At 55.2% G+C, this 21,436-nt stretch overlaps 1 protein-coding gene across 3 annotated transcripts in view; it reads right to left on the bottom strand.

Annotated features, from left to right (window-relative positions):
* Positions 1–20,149, bottom strand: part of ADGRA2 (adhesion G protein-coupled receptor A2) — a 35,522-nt gene extending 15,373 nt beyond the window's left edge. For all 3 annotated transcript variants that reach the window (XM_041752345.1, XM_041752346.1, XM_041752347.1), the window contains exons 1-2: positions 19,752–20,149; positions 6,630–6,701 (exon numbers count right to left, since the gene is read on the bottom strand). In XM_041752345.1, the coding sequence (XP_041608279.1) occupies positions 6,630–6,701; positions 19,752–20,014 (335 nt within the window). In that variant the 5' untranslated portion in view covers positions 20,015–20,149. The remainder of the gene's footprint in view (positions 1–6,629; positions 6,702–19,751) is intronic.
* Positions 20,150–21,436: the final 1,287 nt, after the last annotated feature.

Here is a 21,436-nt window from a genome sequence, read left to right as displayed (position 1 = left end):
AAGTGGAATCTCTCATCTTCTCTCTGCTTCCATAGAGCCCAGGACTTGGAAGCTGGGAAAAGTGTGGTGTGTAGATGGAACCTTCCCTCCCCACCGTCCATTGTGCAACCCAGAGCGAGGCTACCCTGATTCGAGGCATACTCCTCTCCATGTATCTATGCCAGTATGGAGGGGAAGGACTCTATGGCAGAAGGTGGGCGGGGGTGGGGGGTCCTGAGAGCAAATCATATTCTTGGGAAAGCTGGAGCTCAGAAGCTGAGTGTAACATGAGTATGTGAGCATAAGCAATAAAAGAACAGATTAATAAAGCGGACTTAATAAAAACTTAAAACTTCTGCTCTCTAAAGGACACCAAGAAAGTGAAAGGCAACCCAAGGGAATGAGAGAAAATATTTGCAAATCACATATCTAATAAGGGACTTCTATCTAGAATATACAAAGAACTCTTCCAACTCAATAATAGACAAACCAGCTGAAAAGAATGGGCAAAGGATTTGCATAGACATTTCTTCACAAAGAGCAGATACAAATGACCAAATAATGCATGAAAAGATGGTGGGCACCATTGGCCATTAGGGAAATGCAAAGCAAAACCACAGTGAGATACCACCTCATATGTGCTAAGATGGTGATAATAGAAAAACAGGCAATAGCAAGAGTTGATGAGGCTGTGGAAGACTGGAACCCTTACATATTACTGGTAGCAGTGTAAAGTGGTGCAGCCACTGTGAAAACCAGTTTGGCAAGGGACCCAGAGACTGCACTCCCATGTGCATGTCCAAGAGAAACAGGTGTACATCTGCACAAAAACCTGAACAGGAATGGTCACAGCCGCATTATTCATAAGAAGCCCCAAAGTGGAAACATCCCAAATGTCCGGCACCTGATAGTGCATTTATGCTATATTCTCACAACAGAGTATCATTCGGCCCTATTTTATGGAATGAGTTGCCAAAACATGCGATAATATGGATGAACCTTGAAAACATTTAAGCTAAATGAAAGAAGCCCGATTATAAAAGATTCCATATATGATTCCATTTAGATGAAATGTCCAGAATAGGCAAATCTATAGAGGCAGAAGGATTAGTGGTTGCTTAGGGCTGGGAAGCAGGAGGGGGAGTGGGGAGTGGCTGCTAATGATGCACAGTTACTTTGGAGATGATGACAATGTTCTAAAATTAGATGCTGAAGGCCACACAACTGTGTAAATACACTCTGAGCCTTCGGATGGCACACTTTAAGTGGGTGAACTTTACGGGATGTTAATTATATCTCACTAAAGCTGTTAAAGAGTGAGTGTGCAGGCCAGAGCGTGCGTGTGTGGGGTGAGCGTGGACCTCGTTTGGAGAGGGTGGGGTGGCTCCCTCTGGCCCCCACAGACCTCCCTGCTTGTGGGTTTAGAAACCAAATTATAGGTTCGGAGGCCACAGAGCAGCTTTCCCTGGGCCCACCAGGACTTCCAGGGTTCTTTCGAAAGTGGGGGCTGGCTGAGATCCCTCGCAGGTATGAGGGTGTGGGGGGAGCGGCAGGGGGAGGACCTGGCCCAGGAAAACTGAGCCGGTCCCTCCTGGTGGCCCTCTGGTCTCTGATATCATCCAACAGGTATTTATTGAGCATGTACACTATGCCAGGCACTGGGGCTCCAAGGGCAGGCACGAGGGCTGTCCCCAAGCCCACGAGCCTCCCTCCCCAGGCCTGGGGGGGGGGGGCTCCCAGCGTCAGCAGCCTCTCTTCTGCATTCCTCCCCAGTGGAGTGGGGATGGGAAGGGGAGGAGTGCAGGCCCAGCGGCCTTGCTCGTGGCCCCGCCCACGGATTAATGGAAACCACCTGGCGGGTGAGAAGCACTCCACCCCCAGCACCCCCCTTGCCATCATTCCCATGAGCATCTGCTTCTAATGAGTGCCCCAGCACCGCTGCATACCAGCCCCCGGGGCTCATTAATCTCATTAGGCAATGACAAATCATCCTGGGGCTGACCAGGCTCCCCTCACCAGGCCCTCTACTCCAGGCGTGCAAGCCTCCAGGGGTGTGTGTCCACACAGAGCCACTTGCTCACATGCACACCCACTCTCTCTCCCTCGGCCTCTTCTGGGGGCTGTCTGTCCTGCGGCCCACTTGGTCTGCAGTCTGGGGGCTTCTCACTGGGGCCCAGCACCCTCGGAGCCCCGGGGGAGGTCTTCTGGTGGCCGGCTCCCTGCTGGATGCCCAGGCAGTGGGGGATGTGGGCAGAGATGCCAGGGACCAGAGGGGCCATCTGTGAGGAATTTCTGGGCACCCACGCACACATGCACGTATCAGTCCCAGGACTGGCCGCTCAAGGCGGGGAGCGCTGGGCAAATCCATGCAATGAGGGGCTGCCCGATAGCACATCTTGCAACTTCAAACTCTTCTGAGGAGAAGGGAATGGAACAAGCACTTACTGAAAAGCCTGTGCTGTCCCCATGACCTGTCTAGGGTTCCTTTTTCAGGGGAGAAACCCTGAGGCTTGGACAGGCACCCAGAAAGTAAATCACAGAGGCAGGATTCGATCCCAGGCCTCTCTTACTCCAGAGTGGAGTTCTGTGCCCTTCATCGCCCGCCCTGTCTCCACTCCAGAAGTCTTTCCACTGGGTAACAGACAGGGTCCTCCGTCAGGAGGGCTGGTGGGATACAGAGGGGAGGGCTCAGAGGGCCTCACACACATCTGGACAATTCTGTACACCCCTTGGGCTGGCCACGAACTGCTCCTCTGGCCTGTTTCAGGTTTTCTTGTCCAGCCTGCTTGACTTATAGGATCCCACAAGGTGTGCCCTCCATCCCCACTCTCCCACTCGCCTCTCTGGGGCACCTGTTCTCCCCTGAGATCATTGCAGGCATATTCCCAAGTGGTACCCTCTGTCTCCTCCCCAACCCCAGCCTCGAGGCCCTGCCATGCATTACCAGGGACCAGGCTGATTTCCTCCCCCCATATGCTTATACTTGACCCATTTCCAAAGGCCAGAGGGGTGCTCAGCACAAGGAGGCAATGCTGGCATTCTTGCAGCCCAGATCTACCATTTCAGTCATTAGGGGAGGCCCCAACCCTCCCACGGGACTTGCTGCTTACAGACTGTGGGATGTTAAGCTGCCATAGCCTCAGCTGCCCAAGCCTGGATGTCTGAGCTTGACAGGACAGAGAGATCAGTGTTTCCTGGCACCAACTGCACGCCAGGCCACAGCGTCTCATTTGTGATGAATAGGCTCACAGTCTTGGGGTCATCTGGTCTACTGGTTCCCAACCCCAGATGAGTATGAGAAGCGTCTGCATACCTTGTAAAAAAATTCCCAGGCCCCTTCCGACTTGATGAATTAGCATCTCTGGGAGTGGGGCACAGGATCTTTCCCCATCCCTGGGATAGTGGGACAGTGGTTTTGATGACTAGTTTTGTGTGTCCACTTGGCCAGGCTATAGCACCTTGTAACTTAATCAAACACTAAGGGAGTTGTCTCTGTGAAGGTATTTTGTAGATGTGGTGGACATCTACAATCAGTTGACTTTGATAAATAAGGTTACGTTGGCTAATATGGTGGGCCTCATCCAATCAGTTGAAGGGCTTAAGAACAAAAACAGGTTTCCCAGAGAAGAAATTCTGTCTTGAGACTAAAGCATCAACTGCTGCTTGACTTCCCAGTCTGCTGGCCTGCCCTACAGATTTTTGGATTTGCCAGACCCCACAATCATACAAACCATTTCCCTAAAAGAAATTTCTTTATAAAGAACAAATGTAAAATAATTCCTTTATATATTTATAGAAAGATACACACACAAACACACACATATGCATCTCCTATTGGTTCTCTTTCTCTGGAGAACCCTGACTGATGCAGTAGTGATCAGCTAGGTTAGAGCTCCTGGGCTCCTCTAGCCCCTGCCCTGCCTTTCTATCTCTGGGAAGCATCTTTCTATCTCTGAACACAGCACGCCCCTCTCCCAGAGGCCTCACCTCTTCTGGAAAACTTGGCTGCATCCTTGGGCGCTGATTTTTTTTCCTTCTCAAGCGGCACTTATGGGTATCTCTCTCTCTCTTTCTCTCTCTCTCTCTCTCTCTCTTTCTCACACACACACACACACACACACCCAAGGATCAAAGAATTTAAAATCCATAATACAGCTTACAAATCACCCTGTCCCCCCTTTTTTATAGATGAGGAAACCAAGATCCCAGACCTGGCACCCACCCCAGCATCATACACTGACCTCATCTCCTACCACTTCCCATTAACAGGTGCTTCTTCTGTTCCTCAGACCCATCAGGCATACTGTGGACCCAAGGGTTCCTCCCTCCCGAAGGACTCAGACTCAGTCATCTTGTCAGGGAGGCTTTCCTTGACCTCACTGCATAAAACAGCAGCCTCCTCCTGCTGCATGGCTTTCTGTCCCTCCTCACTCTGCTTTGTTTTTCTTTGTAGACTTATCTCCTGATATATTATACATTTATTTGCTATTTTCTGGATCCTCTTGGTAGAGGGTAAGTTCCATGAGGGCAGGCACTTGGTCTGCTGTGTTCACTCCCAATGCCTAGAACACTGGCACACAAAGGGGGCTCAGCAAATAACTCTAGAATGAAGGCCTTGGATGCTTCTTAACAGAGCAGTGCTCATACTCAGGATTCTGAATTCAAATTTGTCTCCTGCCCCACAATTCAGCTTTTAGTCATTATTTTTGGACCACTCTCTCATTTTTCTCTGTTTCCCATGCTTTGAAAGCACCTTTCCCATGCAGTGACTCGGGTCCCCAGTGCTGGGGAGATTCAGTATGTTGACGTGAGTGAGAAGGAAAGGACCATCTTCTTTTCTTCATCAGCAAGTTTACCCTCGTGAGACTAAAGGATGAGAAGCAGGGAGACCCCATGGGTCTGTAACTGATAAAGTGAGAGAGTAAAGATGGGAAGATGTCAGTGGGGCCACCAGAGGCACTGAGCAGTCTCATTCATGGTAAGGAGAAGGGACACCAACTCTGGATGGTGACTGGCTCTGGTGAGGCAGGGCAAAGCGCCAGAGGCAGCTGCAGTTTGTCATCCTCCTAAAGATCCCCAGAAGGAGCATGTGGTTTCCTGCCACTCAGCCCTCTGAGACCAAGCCTGGGCTGAGTGCAGGGATCAGAGCTCAACTGCTTGTGGGAGATAAAAACTTTCCTGATCTGGTGGTACCCAAGGAGACTTTTTAACAGCAGCTTGGTGGTAGCCCCTTCTCCTCGCCTGGATCACCCTGTCTGTGAGCTGCAGAGCAGAGGGTTGAGGGACCTGGTCGTGGAGCTGTGTGCACGCACTACTGCCAACATCCTGAGATCCCCTTCCACCCCAACATGCCCCAGATCAGAGAAAACATGCTCTGGCTTTCCACCTCAAACATGGGATTGCCCCTTCCATGCCACTAATCCAACCAGGCCATTGAGCTTTCTTCACAGTGCTGGGGAGTGTGTGAGAGAGGCTTTCCCTTCCCCTGTGAAGTGGGTGGTAACAGAGATGACCTCATAAGACTGTTGTCATGGCTGAAGACCTACACTCCAAGTCGTGGAGATACTGCATTCCAATTACCCTTGGATTTTCCAGTCTTCACTGGCTCAATGAAGTCCCTCCTTTGGGCTTTATGGAAGCCCCAACCTACTGCACTCAAACACACATGACATTGTTGTGGTTCCACTAGACTATAATCTCTGGCTCTTTGAGAGCAGAGCTTCCACCTTATTCTTCTGTATCCTTCATCACACTGACCCATACCTGTTAGGCAAAATGGCAGTAGAGGGGTAGGGGCTCTGTTGAAGAATTTGGGAATGCTCTGCAGGATGGGAACAGAGGTAGAAGACAGGGTAGGGGAGAAAGCAAGGATCATGCTCCAGGAGGGACAGAAGCCCAGGTCTTCTGTGGAGAAGACAGCACCCAAAGCTGTTGTACAGGCTGTGGTCTCTGGAGCAGGACCTCTGAAGGGAGAATGAGGGAGGGGCTGGTTCAATCCCCTCGCTTGGCAGGTTAAGTGACTTGCCCTCTCCTGAGTCAGGTCCCCAACTCCAGGGAAAAGGTCCCTTCTGGTCAGCAGGGCCCTTGCAGTCCTGAGCCCAACACCAGCCTGCTGGGCCTGTAGGGCAGCCCAAACCAGGGCAGTGCGGGTGGGGTGGGGGCCCTTTGGAGGTGATCCACTTTCCCCACCCTCAGCCCAGGGCACTAGCCTGTTGGGGCTTTGTTTGTTGATTTGTTTTGGGCTGGGGAGAGGAGGAAAGAGGCCTCAATCACACTAAATCCTCCTCAGCCCTTTATGCTGGGCCCCCAGATGGAGCGGGAGGTGGCATCTGGCCAGCTAAGGGGTTCAGCCCTCGCAGCTAATTGCTCATTAAAGAGCGTTAATGAACTTCCTGGAGCCCCATCCTTGCCTAGGTTTCCCTACTTTGCCGCTGTCACTGGTGAAGGAGCTGGTCCCTCTCTCCATACCCTCCACTCAGTGGGTCAGGTCTGGGCCGGGTTCCCATGGGTCTGACTCTGGGCCCCACTTAGCTGGCAGGTTCTGGGGTTGAGGGGTCCCTCAGCACTTAGGGGTCCTCATCCTGCCTGGACTGACTTCTTGCCCATGACGGCCATGCCCCACCTCTGCCCCGCTTCGCAGCAGCACTTACAGCTTCTCCAGCAGGGACAGTCCCAAGAAGGATCCGTTTCGGAGTCCAGTGATCTTGTTGTTGCTCAAGAGCCTGGAGGAACAGAGAGAACGCAGGCAGGAGAGCGTGCTGTTACAAGCTAGAGAGTGTGGACGGAGAGGGGAGTGGTCTCCCCAGTACAACCATGTTGCTTTGCACCATAAATGGTGCCCCCTGACATTGTGTAAGGCAGTTAGCCCCACCTTCTGCTCCAGGTTATAGGGAAGAGCTAGGGAATGACTCAGGCAGACTGGTTAGCCCACTGATCCCCAAAGCAGACATTTCACCCGCCCTGGGAGCCCCCCTCCCTACCGCCATGGCCTGGATTTGACTTAGGGCTCTGTATGCAAGTGGGCTGAACGGGTGTCAAGTGGCCATGACCCTTTACACCTTGGAACCACAGGCCTGAGCCACAGCGCTCCTGCCCTCCGGGGCCCTGTCTTTCTCAGGCCTCAGCTCCATATGCTGAGGAGAGCGGTGGGGAGAGTGGCCTGAATTGGGTCAGGGCTCTGGCAGGTGGAACCCGAGGCCCAGCAGGTGTGCAAGCAGGTGGGAGGAGCCGCCCTTCCTTGGGCCACGCTCTGGGAGCAGAGGACTTCACAGAAGGGGATTCGGGGCCCAGCCCTCGGAGACCCCCACTTCAGGGAGACAGAGTATCCTTGCCTCCCCAAGCCTGACTGCGGCCTCCACAAAAAATGGACAGAGCCCTGGGCCTGCTAGAAGCCTAGGCTGCAGCCTTTGCCTCTGCCCACTCGGAGGTTCTGTTTATTTATTTGTATTTAGACGGGGAGGAAAGAGGCCCCAAGCTACTGACTAAACCCACTCTGCCCACCCACTTAGCCTTTCTCTGCCAGACTCCCTCCCTGGGAGGGGGAAGTTCCAGACCAGCCAAAGGGCTCATCCTTTGAGTTAATTGCTTATTAAAACACTTTAATGAGCCTCTCAGCCCAAACTCTTGCCTGCTCTGGGCCAAGACAAAGGGTTTCACGTCTTTGCTCTTATTGGTGGACACTGGAAGCCCAGAGATCTGGGTCGGGAAACTTCTCTTGAGTGGGCAGCCTCTGGGATGGACAATAAAGGAAATCTCAGGTGGGGGATGGTGGGCCGTGGTGACAAGGCATGGGATCAGCTGTCCAGAGTTCTGCCCCCAAGCTTATAGGAAGTGGGTAGGTGAACATATCAAGACAGGTGGTGAGAGGACTCCAGACATCTAGTCCATCTTCAAGAGGCTCATGGAGAACAGACAATGGCCAGGATGGAGCAAGACTGGAAGGGGATTTCTTCCCTTCTCAGCTTTCCAGACAGACCCCTCCTACCTTTCTGGTCCCCACCCAACTGTCCCTTCAACGCTGACACTTCCTAGCAGGGCCTGAAGAGTGATTGTGTGAATGAGGCGGGGTGGGGGGGATGCTGGGTTTCCAAATGGTGCACTCTTCCCGCCCCCCTTCACACACACACACACACACACACATACACAATCTTGACATTTCAAAAAGTTCACCACAGTTGTCATTATATGAATAATTAGAACTCACATGGCCCCTTTTATGCTCATTTTATGGATTAGGATAATTTTAATTCACATTACCCATGGTGGTGGTAAATCATAATCTTGTCAGTTCTTAGGGCCTCTAATGGTTTCATTCAGGCCCTGGTGGGGCTGTGGTGACCCCCTCAGTGGTATAGGCTCTTGATGGTATGACTCTTATTTTTATTTTTTGAAGATTTTATTTAAGAGAGAGACAGAATGAGTGGCGGGAGGGGCAGAGGGAGAAGGAGAGTCCTGGCTGAGCAGAGACCCCGATGTGGGGCTTGATCCCAGGACCCTGGGATCATGACCTGAGCCCAATGCAGACCCCCAACCGATGGAGCCACCGAGGCGCCCCTGATGGTGTGACTTTTAAATCAAAGCCCACAGGGGCACCTGGGTGGCTCTGTCAATTAAGCACTGCCTTCGGCTCAGGTCATGATCTTAGGATCCTGGGATTGAGCCCCACATAGGGCTCCCTGCTTAGTGGGGAGTCTGCTTCTCCCTCTCCCTCTGCCCCTCCTCCTACTCATTCTCTCTCTCTCAAATAAATAAATAAAATCTTAAAAAAAAATCAAAGACTGCCTCATCTCATCTCTGCTTCATCCCCTTCATTTGCCACAGGAGTTTGCGGCTCAGAGGTTGCATTAAATGTCAGAGAGGGTGAGAGGACCTTTAAGTACCTTTAGTAATGTCAGAGAGGGGTCCTGGAGTGTTAGGAAGAATGGTGGAGAAAGGGCTTGTATTTCAACCTTCTCCTCCCCCAGTCCCCAAGGTCTTTCAGAGGGACTGAACTTCCCTGGGTTTATGGGGATGGGGATGCTGATGAGGCTGGGGGTACAGGGGAACAGGAGGTAGGAAAGGAGAGAGGGACAGGGCTGCAGGGTTATTGCAGCTCCATCCACAAAGTGGGGAGCCAGAGAACATTATTTCTCACTATTTGAGTGGAGATCTGTCAAAGGGAGGGAAAAAGTATCTTATGTCCTGAGAATATGTCTGAGGGTGGATTCTAGAGTGAGAAACATTGGCTTTACAAATGAAAATCTTACATTATGAAAATACCTTCTAATAAATAATTATCTCAAAATTATCTGCAAAGGATTTTTGTTTAAAGATCATTGAAGTGAAAATAGAAAATTAAAAAGAAATCCTCCAATTCCCAACCCCTGAGATTAAAACCTGGGATCCTAATTTGAGAATCCTGTCCACACAGGTCTAGAGGGAGTGTTGGGGTACACCCCATATTCTTCAGACTCTTCAGCCTTTAACCCTTGGACACTGTTTGCATACCCCAAATTCTTAACCCAGAGCTCGGCGGTAGAGTACAGCGTGAGCTACATATGTAATTTCAAATGTTCTAATAGCCACATTTTAAAAAATATTTTATTTATTTATTCATGAGAGACACAGAGAGAGAGAGAGAGAGACAGAGAGACAGAGACACAGGCAGAGGGAGAAGCAGGCTCCATGCAGAGAGCCTGATGCGGGACTCGATCCCAGGTCTCTAGGATCAGGCTCTGGGCTGAAGGCAGCGCTAAACCACTGAGCCACCTGGGCTGCCCTTAAGTTAAAAAATTAATTCATCAGCATCCCCATCCCCAACTAGGGGGAGTGGGGGGAAAATTAATTCTAATATGTATTTTAGTTAACCCAATTAATTAAAGTTATCACTTCAATATGTAATCAAGATGCAAAATTATTAATGAGGTATTTTTTTTAAACTAAACTTTGGAATCTGTGTTCTAAACTGTTCCAACTCATCTCAATTCAAACCAGCCACCTTGGGGATCCCTGGGTGGCGCAGCGGTTTGGCGCCTGTCTTTGGCCCAGGGCGCGATCCTGGAGACCCGGGATCGAATCCCACATCGGGCTCCCGGTGCATGGAGCCTGTTTCTCCCTCTGCCTGTGTCTCTGCCTCTCTCTCTCTCTCTCTGTGACTATCATAAATAAAAAAAAAATTAAAAAAAAACAAACAAACAAACAAACAAAAAAAACAAACCAGCCACCTTGCAAGTGTTCAGGAGTTGCATATGGCTAGTGGCTTAACCCTTACCTAGTTTCCTTGTGGTTTGCATCTCCCCAGGAGGAAGTCTGGGGTGCTTGTGAGATAGGAGGCAACCAGGGTGTGTGTGTGTGTGTGTGTGTGTGTGTGTGTGTGTGTGTGGTGTGGGAGCAAAGGATTGGGGACCAGCCTCTGATGCAGGTGGAGATGAGCCTGTGGCCCAGAACAAGGAACAACTCATCTCTTGGTGTCCTATCCCCTCTGTCTGGCAGGTCCCTCTCCCTCTGAGGCAGCGGAGGAGTGAGGGGTCAGCTACAGCCCACGGTTCCAGCTGGACCAGCCCAGAAAGTCTTGCAATGAGATACTTTTTCTGTGGCAGAAAACATGTCCCCGATTCCCCACTCTCCAGAAGCCATTCTCAATAGCAGGGACGATGCCAGGCAAACGGTGTTTTGTCCTCCAATGGATCCCCTTCTTGCCACATTGACAGTTCTTGGACAAACTTCAGGCAGATTATCTGTGTGATCCAAGTCCCCAAATACCCAGAATTGGATCTTTTGACCTTTACAAGCTAGATGGGGCTGAGGAAATTTTGCTTTAGACCTAGGCTGTCCAGAGAATGGCTTCAACTGTGCCTATCAGTTCAGTGGTCCAGTTCTTGTCCAGGGGGTAGGGAAGGCAATGATTTGGGATAGAAAGTGCTCGGCTCTGGCGTTGTTGGGAGCAGGTAGGAAGCTGGCAGCTACTGGTAAGAGACACACACAGCCTAGACAATTGGGAAGAAAAATGTTCCCACTGCACTAGGCTGTCTCATGGGATGGAAACAGGCACAGCAATCAAGTCGGGAAGGAGGGAGCCCTGGCCCCATGGTCCCGTCCAGCTTCGTAGACACAGTGCCAGCTTGGCCTCATCTTAACTGCCCTGCCACCCCTATGGGACAGCTACTTCCTCAGCCTGTACCAACCCCTGGCCCCTCAACAGCGCAGGGAGGCTTCCAGGTGGATTTCCTTCCCAACCACACTGGCCCCGCCTCACAGACCTCTGGCTCACCCAACCCTGCATCTCCAGCTTTCCTCCCTCCCGCCCTGTCTACCACTCCAACATCATCAAATTTTCACAGGAAGGGGGGCTGGTCCCTGGAGTCCCCTGTTCTCTTATCCTAGAGTCTGAAATCTGGCAAAGGAGAAGGGGCACACTGAGTCCATTCCAGAACTCTCTCCCAAGCTAGGGTCCTATTTTAGGGAAGAGAAGCAAGCAGAGTTACCACTAATGAGGCTGGAAGCCAAGGGAGCGAGTGGCTGGCGTCTACAGAGAGGCCCTGTGGCCTTTGGGCAGCCACAGGAACTCACCAGATCCCAGCCCCACATCAGAGATGACCCTTCAGGGGTCATGTGGCCACCACTCCGTGGGACATGGGGCCAACACATGCCTGAACCAAATTGTTCTCTCATGTGCTAGAAGAGTCATACATGTCAGCACCCCCCTACCCCACTGTAACACACTCAGGTACAAGGACCACATGTCTGGGCACTTGGGAATGTACGTTCTCCAGGGAGTCTGAGCCTGGAATTCAGACAGACATGTCTGGGCTCAGAAAGACCTGTCTCCAGCATCTGTTGCTGGCACCTTGGCGGTGTCTTAGGGAGACCATCAGTGAGGGGGTCCCAGGCCCACAGCCACTCTGAACCATCCAGTGCAACAGGACTCCCAGCGCCTCCTGCAGCCATAGTGCCCAAGGCCTCTGAGCATTCCTGGGCTCAAAACGGTGTCTGCAACCTAAAAAAATAATCGCTGCCTCTGAAATGAAATGCTATAAAATTGAAATTAACAAACACTTCACTAAATAACAACCGAGTGTCATGATACGTCGATTAGCCATGATTGTTATGTTCCATGAAGGATGTGGGTGCATTCCAGTGCACTTGATATGACAAGAGGGTCTCCAAAAGTGAAACTGCCTCCAGTCTACAGGCCCTGCGTTGACACAAATCCTCAGGCTGAAGGCTGCCGTCCTGTGGCTTCTCTTCCCTCCACAGTCTGCCCTTCTGTCCATTTATCCTGATTGCAGGGGACTTAACTGGTGGAGAGGACAGACTACACTCTGGAAGCTCCCTGCCATCCCTTCCCTTGGCTGGGAGCCTGTCTACACGGCACCGGACACCTGCTTAAAAGGAGACCCAAGTAGGACCTTCCTTCCCCAGGCTGTTGGGGTTTGTGTCTGGATATGGCCTCAGACCTCAGCCTTGAGGCTGACCTGTCCAGGCAGGGCCTGAGGTCAAGGTCAGTAAAGAAAATAGTCTATAGGGCAGCCCCGGTGGCTCAATGGTTTAGCGCTGCCTTCAGCCCAGGGCGTGATCCTGGGGTCCCAGAATTGAGTCCCACGTCTGGCTCCCTGCGTGGAGCCTGCTTCTCCCTCTGCCTGTGTCTCTGCCTCTCTCTCTCTCTATCTCTCTCTGTGTGTCTCTCATGAATACATAAATAAAATCTTAAAAAAAAAAGTAAGAAAATAGTCTGTCTTGCATAGGAATGGCTCCTATGCATGGGGCCTTCTTGTTTTCTTTTCTCCAACCTGTCCTCTTTACAAGGGCACCGCATCTTGGTGGTGTGCAGGCAGGACCAAGAAATTGGGGCTGAAACAGGGAGGACAACCCAAGGGAATCTGCAGCCTGAGAAAAGGCGCTAGGGGGCTTTGTGGTAGGTGGGTGGTCAGTGGGCCTGGCTGGGGATCTGGGGCCCTGTCACCCTAGCCTGAGCACACAGAATCAAGCCTGCTGTAATCATTCACCCCAGGGACTCATTCAATCTTCAAGTCTACTCTCACGCCTATTGTGTGCTCAGCCCTGTGTAACACAATAGTACTACAAACATCGATGAGATGTGAGGTCTACGAGGTCTACGATCCTCCATTCATGGAAGGCGGAGGGACATGTGTCAGAGCGGAATGTTTGTGTGTGTGTGTCCACTGGATTCGAGGAAGCTGGGAAGTCACTCCCAATTCACCTTAAGTGCTTCTCCAAACATGGCCTAAACTCTCAGCCCAGGGGCAGACACGATTTTGGGTGGAGAGAGTGATTTATTTTTTTTAAATTTTTATTTATTTATGATAGTCACACACAGAGAGAGAGAGAGAGAGAGGCAGAGACACAGGCAGAGGGAGAAGCAGGCTCCATGCACCGGGAGCCCGACGTGGGATTCGATCCCGGGTCTCCAGGATCGCGCCCTGGGCCAAAGGCAGGCGCCAAACCGCTGAGCCACCCAGGGATCCCGAGAGAGTGATTTCTTTTCAAATACAAATAAAGCTGAAAGGATCAACTTGTTATCAGTCTCCTATACCCAAGTATAAATTAGTCCCTTAGTCCTTCTACCCTAGAAGGTTTCCGAGCGAGCCCTGGGGCCCTGACCCTGTCCTGCTTTGTGCGCCTGCATCCAGTCTCCGTGAGGAGACTGTCCGGCCCTGAGGTCAGACACCAGGGCTCTCACCTCCTGGCACCGGCATGGGCTGGACACAGAACAGACACTGGCCCAACTGATGGCCCGGTATCTGAGGGGGCAGAGCTCCAGGGAAGGTTGGGGTGGTCAAGGTTCATGCTGAACTCTGCTTTTCTGCAGTTTCCTCCTGCCTCCACTCCCTGCCTCCACCTCCCCGTGTGTTTTGGCAGAGCTGGGTCCTGAGGCTTGGAGACAGCATCTATCCCCCTCTGAGCTAACCTGGCTCCGGGGTACAGCCCTCCTGAGACCGTGCCCTTGGGGTGGTGTAGTCCTGAAGCTGTGCAAGTGCCATAGAGGGAGAGAAACACCAGGAGGGATGCTTTAGAGGCCACTTGCTCTGAGTCCATCTGACTTCCAGTACTCTGTGCAGTGATTTTGTACAGAGGCCACCTGAGTCCATAAGTGTTTGTAAGCTTATCTACCCCCTTCCTTGGCTCACGTGTCCATTGGAGGAAGCAGATCACTGATCTCCCCTGCCCAGTCCCCAGGGATGAGGTCTCTGGTTGGTCACGATGGGAAAAGGCTGACCGGGACTGGAGTACAGGCTGGTCTGGCTGGGAGCTGTGATGGCAGGCAGGTCAGCCCCTCTCTGGAGGTTTCTTCTCCGTAAAGGAAGAATCTGGACTGAAGACTCCCACTCCTGGTATTTGATGGCTTTTCCCCTTTTGGATACCAGGTCTCCTGGGGCCTGAAGTCTGAAGTTTAGGCCTCACCACACAGTTCCCAGCAGGCCAAGAGCCCTGGGGGGGGGGGGGGGGGTTTGAGAAGGGGTGGGCAGCTCTCAGATTTTCCCTTCACTTTCCAGCTGGGAGATGTCTGGCCCCTCCAGTTCAGGCTGGAACTCCCTCCTCAGGCCTCTCTCCGCCCCATTCCCTGCTCCTCTGTGACAGATTGGCTCCCCTGCCCCTCACCTGGCCCCATCCATCTTGCACACCCCTTTGCTCTCCCCACTCCCAGGGCTGGGGAAGCTGGGTCCTGGGAGGTTGCCGGAGTTAGCTACACTCCACAGTTTCTCTGCTCCCCCCACCCCCATTACCCAGTCCTAAAAGCAAAGGAATGTTCTGGAGTTTGGGAAGGATGGGGGCCCGACAGAGGAGGGAGGAAGGGGAGGAGGCAGCTTTGTCCTGTCAGTGTCTGAGCTCTAAATAGAACAGAGCGCTGGGCTGGGGGAATGAAAATAAACAGCCCCTCCGAGCAGCCCCTTCCTAGCAGTTACCGGACTTTCCTTCTAGTTCCTCAGCCCAGGGCCACTTCCCTCCTCTCCCCTCCTCTGCTCTTCATAGGGTCCCAGGGAGGAGGAGTGGGGGGGGGGGGGGTTGGCCTCTATTTCAGGGTCACCAGGGAGTGAGGAGTCTGCCCTGGGCTGTGTGGTGCTGGGGAACTCACCTCCCATCTCTGGCCTTTGGTGAGGAGAGCTCCCTGAAGGAAGGACAAGGACTGACTGGAACTTTTTCTCTTTAGGAAAGGGTTCTTATCCCAATGATTCTCATGCGGCCTCAACTTGGAAACTCTCTCCCTTTAAAAACATGACCCCCAATTTAAGGGTCAACTTATGGTCAGGTTCAAATTACACTGGTTTGCGTGTGCCTTTGGGGGAAATTCTCAGACTCACCCCCAGGGCTAGGGATTGCCCACTGCCAGCTCCCCATCAGAAAGGGTGATTGATCCATAATAGTGGGAAGGGACCTCCATGGGGATCAGGCGTGGCTGGGTTCATGCACATGTTCTGAAAAATTCAGGCCAAATTACCCATTCTGGGTCCTGGAACCACTGGATGTTGAATTATAGGGGTTGTCTTTGGAGTTCAGTGTGGTGGCCTCTCCAGTCTCTTTGGCGCAGTGAGGACTCAACCAGTAAACCCCAGAGGACTCTGTTCTCTGCCCAGTGCTTGCCCTGAGATGGGACTTCAGACCCTGACATCCTGCACCTGAGGGAGACCTCAGGGCAAGATTCCCCCAGGGCTCTGGGAAGGGGCTGGCTGCCTCTAGGCTCTCCTGCAGGTAGTTGGGAAGTCAGAGGGGAACCGGGATTTCTTCTGGGCCCCTCCTTTCAGACAGGTGGGGTCGAGAGCGCTCAGGGCGTGCCTGCATCTAAGACCCACCCTGCACCGGGCTGGGAAGGTAGTGTGCAGGAGTCTCCAGGCTTTCTCCCACCTTCTGTCCCCAGCCTTTTGCTTCTTTTCTTTCCTTCTTTCTCTCGGCTCTCTCCCCCCTCCCCCTCCTCTCCCTCACAAAAGCTCTCTGTACACAGCCACTTCCTCTGGCTGCTGTCTCTGAGCCCAGACCTTATGAGAACCATATGGGGGAAAGAGGGTGGAAGAGAGGGGGTGGGGAAGCTGGCAAGGACCCGCCCCTGCAGCCAGCATCTTTCCACTCCCCTCGGGCTATGTGCGAGGCAGCTGGCACACTTTGCCCCAAACTCCCTAACTGGATCCTGGCAGCTGGGGTGAGGGGCATTGAGGGGAGGGACCAGTTCAGGGCTGGAGCTTCAGAGGGAGATCTGTGTTCAAGAATGACTTTGCTGAGGCTGGAGTGAGCACCAGGGCTGCGAAGGGGCCTCCCCTTCCCCTCCCCTTCCCTCTTTCTCTAAAGACCACCAAACCCCCAGCAAAAGGATCTGGCCCGTCCTTAGGCGCATCTGAATGGCAAATGCTCCATCTCCCCTTTGTGGGTCGCTGATGTGGTGGGCAACACCCTGCCCCAGAAAGGGGAGGCAAAGTGGACAAGGGATTCTGGGAGAATCCAGGGTGACCTGATCCTTGCCTGCCCCCTCCCCACCCAGCCTTGGAATGTTCCCAGGTCAAAAGGCCCTTGGTTCTGCTGGGAAGGAACTGGGTTTTAAAGGCAGCTTTTGTGTCCATTGGGTCCCAAGTCCAGCCAGGTGAATGGTGAATTCCTTCCCTGAGAGGAATGTGAGAGAATCCAAGCAGTCACCCAGGCGTCAGGGAGCTGTGACTGTCAGGACACCAGGCCCTCCCATTCTGGCCTCAGTTTGCTCAGCTATAAGACTGAGATGCAGAGGCTGCCTTTGCTGCTCTGTAAGGGCCTTTTCAGTGCAGCCAGTCCAGGAATTTATGACGCTGGCTGGAATCCTCTGAGGGGCTGCTCAGATGTCCCTGAAGGTCCTTGTAGGAGATTTCCTTCTGAAGTTATCTGTCCTTTCCTAGAATTCCTTACTACCCTCCTCCCCCTCACTCTCAGAGCTGAGAAAGAGAAGGGCAGGTCCACTAGCTGCTGCCCAGGGATGTGTAGGGGGTTCACATGGATCCTCATCCCCCTCTCATAGCCAGGCTCTCCCTGAAGTTAGCCACCCCCCATGAGACCTTTCCCCCCACGGGAGAGCCATAAAGGCTCTTGCTCTGGACAGGAGCACTGGTGTCAGGACTATGCTGAGGGGTGGGACAAATGGATCAGGAAGGAAGCCAAGAGTTCTGCTTTCCTGGAAAACTGCAAATGAAAATCCATCAGAAGAGGGGAAAGCAAAGCGTGGGGAGGGGGGCACAGAGTCTACAAAAGCAGAAGGCAGGAGTTAAGATAGTAGGGTGGAGGTGGAAGGGTTTTCAGTGAGGTCAACAGGGTTCACAGAATTGCCTTGGAACTGCCTGGAAGCTTTCTCTGACCAGAGATAGGAGGCTCCTTGCAGAAGGGCACCTTTTCTTTGCCTGAATAGTCCCAGCACTGGCAGCTACCAGGCTTCCTAAGGTGGAATCCTGGGTCCCCTGAGGACCCAAGCGAGTAGGGTACAGGTGTGAAGGGGACTGGGACCTGGTGGCCCACTGTGGAGGTAAATAGGGGAGGAGGAGGGAGATAAAGCCATGGTGCAAAAATCTATCCAAGAAAGTCCTGTTGCTTGCACCAAGTGACAGGCAAAAAGATGGAAGGGGAAATCTATGTGGAAACAAAAAGAGTAAGGAGGAAGAGTTTGAGAGGGTGTGGAGAAGGTTTTCAAGCTCTGAGCCTCCTGTTTTGCTACTAGGATGAAGCCCCTTCCTACCTCTTCTCTTCCTTCTTCCCTCAAGAGGCATGCTGGGTAAGGATGGCTGGGCTGGAGGAGCTGAGCCGGGGAAGAGAACCCCTGCCCAGCAATCAGGATCAGGTTTAGGTGGAGCCCCAAGGGAGAGCCTAAGAAATATGTCTGTGGCTGGGATTCAGCCACAGTCCAGGCTCACGGGCCAGCGGGCTCTCGGGGGCTTCTAGGGCCTGCCCTGTGGTCACTGTGGGGATGTCCAGCCAGGCCCAGAGATGTTCCTTTGGAAGGTATCTTAAGCCAGCTAGGTCAGTGGCCTGGGACAATGAAGGGGCCCTTCCTCTGGGAGTGGCTTGGGATGGGAAGGTAAGCTAGCAGTCATGTTTGCTGCCACCCTGTCACAATATATTCTCACCAAGAGCTGGCTGCACTCACTCCTTGGAGTGGCGTCGATGGGAATTAGCTATGGCTGGAAAGCATTAGTTACCAAATCATTCTAAGATGTACTGCAAAACCACCTTTTAATGTTTCCCCCTCTTCTCTGCCTTCAGTTCGTTAGGATTCCCTAATCCCAACAAGCAGGCATACAGAGAGACAGTGTCCCACATCTGTGTGTGAGTACAGCCACAAGATGGAGTACACACACACACACACACACACACACCCCTTTCTTGAACTGAGTTATCATTGCCCAGCGGGGGCTCGCACAGACACCGGCCCAACCATTCCACACAGCAAGCATATTTCTCCTCCAGATCTGAGTGGGCTGGGGAATGCCCAGGCCTGTCTAGACCCTTCAACACCAGTGGACAATCAAAGAGACCAGGAATGAGCAGCCCCAGATGCCTTCCCAGGCCATGGCCATATCCCAGAACCGCTGGGGAGACGTGGGAGAGAGCAGACACATTGCCTCCACCTCCTAATGCACGCGCACACGCGCACACACACACACACACACACCAGCTGGGGAAAATGCAGGCCAGGCGGCCAACGTCAGAGGCTGACCAGTCGTGTCCTGTCAGGAAGCCGGCAGCCTCTGAACTCACCCAACCAGAGGCATTACTGTATTGTTCTGGACACAATCAGGATAGACTGGGAGCCAGCCCCAGCTCTGGGCAAGGGGCGGTGGGGAAACGGTTGCCACCGGGGGCAGGAAGACAGGAAAGGGGAAGCGCTTGCAGGTTGGGTCCTGGGCGGCAGGGCAGGGGCTGCCGCCGGCTCGGACCCTGCACCCCACGGCGCGTGGGGCTGGGAGCACGTGGCCGGAGCAGGCGCGCGGGCGGAGGTCCCTCACTGGCCTCCACCGGGGGGCTTGGCGTCGCGTCGCCGAGGGAAGGCTGGGGGCGGGGGCCAGCCCGAGGAAGGACAGGGGGTGCCGGGTTCTTTCTTCGCAGTCTTGGAGCGGAGAAGTCAATCGATTAACAGCCAAAGCTAGTGTCACCCCAAAGAGGAGGGCGGGGTGCAGGACCCCGGGCGCACAGCCCACTTCACAGGAGTGCGCGGAGGGACAGAGGCCCGAGAGGGACCGGGACGCCGGGGTCTCACTCAGGCCGGGGGCGCCGCAATCCCAAGGGCAGATTTCCCAAGACCCCAGTGCCCCGCCGGCCCGTGGAGACCGGCTGGAACCGGGGCTGGCAGGCGACGGAGGTGGGGGGGTGCGGGTGGGGCGCCCCCCACTGGAGGAGCCAAGCCCGCGGGGTGAACCTGGGGGACCCCTCCAGGCCGCCCACGGACGCGTCGGCGGGCGTCGACCTTGCCTGAGCCTTCCCCCGGCCCAACCCCCTCGCCCCCCGAAGTCTTTCCCCGGCCCAGGCTGCAGAGTCCAGGGGCGTGGGCGCCCCGCCAGCGCGCATTCCCTCCACCTGTGCAGGTGAGCGGGCGCCCGCGGGGCCTCTGTGCGGTGCGGCCGCCCCCCAGGCCCCTTCCCCCTCGGCACCCCGGGACCCCTGATCCCTCCCGCACCTCTCCGAGCCTCCCTTCCCGGCGCCTGGGCTCAGGCCCGCCCTCGAGGCTCTGCGGTGGCCGCAGCGGCCCCGTCCCCCTTCCCCGGCGCCCCCGTCCGGTCTCCCTCCGTCCCCTCGTCGGGGCTCGGGCCGCGCCGGCCGAGGGCGGTACTCACAGGGTGACGGTTCCGTTCGGCAGAAGGCCGGGCTCGGGGGGCTCCGGGAGGTCCCCGCCGCCGCACACCACCCTCCTGCGCGCGGGGTTGGGGGCGCCGCCGCTCAGCCCCTTGGGCCGCTCCCCCGAGCACTTGCAGCTGCGAATGGGGACGGGGCAGCCGGGCGCGCCCCGGGTCTCGGGCGCCAGGAACAGCAGCAGCGGCAGCAGCGGCAGCAGCAGGCGCGCGGGCGCCCCCCGCATCCTGCGTCCCGCGGCGCCCATCAGCCCATCGCCCCGCGGGGACCCGCGGCGCCGGGGCCCGTCTGCGCGGCGGCCGGAGGGACCCGGGGGGCGGGAGGCGTGCTCAGCGGGGCCCCGGGGCGTCCGAGGGCGGGGCGGGGGGCCCTGGGCGGAGGCGAGCCCCGGGGTCCCCGCCGCCGCGCCCCGGGGGCATGTCCGGCGAGCGCCCCGGCGGGGAGGACGCGGGCGCGGCTGTCAGCGCGGCGCTGGCGGCCCCCGGCGGCGCGGCCCGAGGCTCCGCGCGGTGCTCCCGGGCCGCCGGGGGCGCGGCCCCTCCGCGTCGCCTGCTCGCTCCGCGCCGGGCTGGGACCTAGCGGATCGCGCCGCGCTCCTGCTGCCGCCGCCGCCGCTCCGTGCCATGGATGGAGGCAGCTCGGCGCGGCGCCGCTCCCGCCGCCGCCTGCCCCCGCCCGCCCTCGCCCGCCCTCCCGGGAGGGCGCCCTCCCCTCGCCGGCTCGCCCGTCCGCGAGGCCCTAGCGCCTCCCGATGCGCAGCCAGGCCGGGCCCGCCTCGGAGCAGAGCGCCCCGGGGCTGCAGGCGCCGCGTGTCCCCCGAGCCTGCCCCGACCCCCGACGCCTTCGCCCTCCCGCGCGTCTTCCCCGGGCCCGGACTCTTCCGCGCCACCAGCCATCTGGGCCTCGAAGCCCGCCACCATCGCGTTCCGCAAAACCCTTCCTCGCTCTTGCTGGTCCAGCCCGCAACCCCATGTTCTGGGTCTTCCATTGACCTGCGGGTTTGGCCAGGGGTGTTGGTGCTCCCTGTGTGGGGTTGAGACTGAACTTTGTTCGCCGCCCGGCCCCGGCCCCGGCCCCGGCGTAGCTGACACTCGGCTTCCCGTGGCCCCTGACCTGATGGGCCCGTCTGGAAGCCCGCTCCCCCTCCCGCAGCCCTGCTCCGGCCACTGGCCACTGTAGGATCCAACCCGAAGACTTAGGAAGGCTCAGCCGCCTCTCTGTTGCCAGTGCTGCCAGTGACCTCACCCAGCGGGGGAGGGGGTGCCTGTCACTAGGCCATGGAGGGGTCAAAGGCCAAGGTAACAGGCTAGATCTGGCTTTCTACATTTTCCATATCCCAGTGTGTGTGTGTGTGTGTGTGTGTGTGTTTGGAAGGCAGTGGGAATGAGCAAAATGGGAAGAGGAAAAGCAGGGCGCAGTGCTGCCAGGGTGTGGAAAGAGCACTGCCCTGTAGGTTAGTAGAGTTTCATTCTAGACAGCTCTATTTGACTTGGACACAGCCTCTAACATCCTGGAGCATCTAATCTCTGGGGTCATAAGGGGGGGGCTTCTAGATTATGAATGTCAGTTGTGGCATTTGAGTGAACGAGAGGTGGCACTCAGTTTCCATAGGCAGAGGGCTGGTGGCTTCGAATATTGTCTGGGGATGGATCCTGAGGGTCCTAGAGGG

This window comes from Vulpes lagopus, chromosome 4 (genome assembly GCF_018345385.1).
Source record: "Vulpes lagopus strain Blue_001 chromosome 4, ASM1834538v1, whole genome shotgun sequence".
Classification (NCBI taxonomy): domain Eukaryota; kingdom Metazoa; phylum Chordata; class Mammalia; order Carnivora; family Canidae; genus Vulpes; species Vulpes lagopus.
The sequence above is the reverse complement of the archived record's forward strand: the minus strand, read 5'-3'. Positions and strand labels throughout refer to the sequence as shown.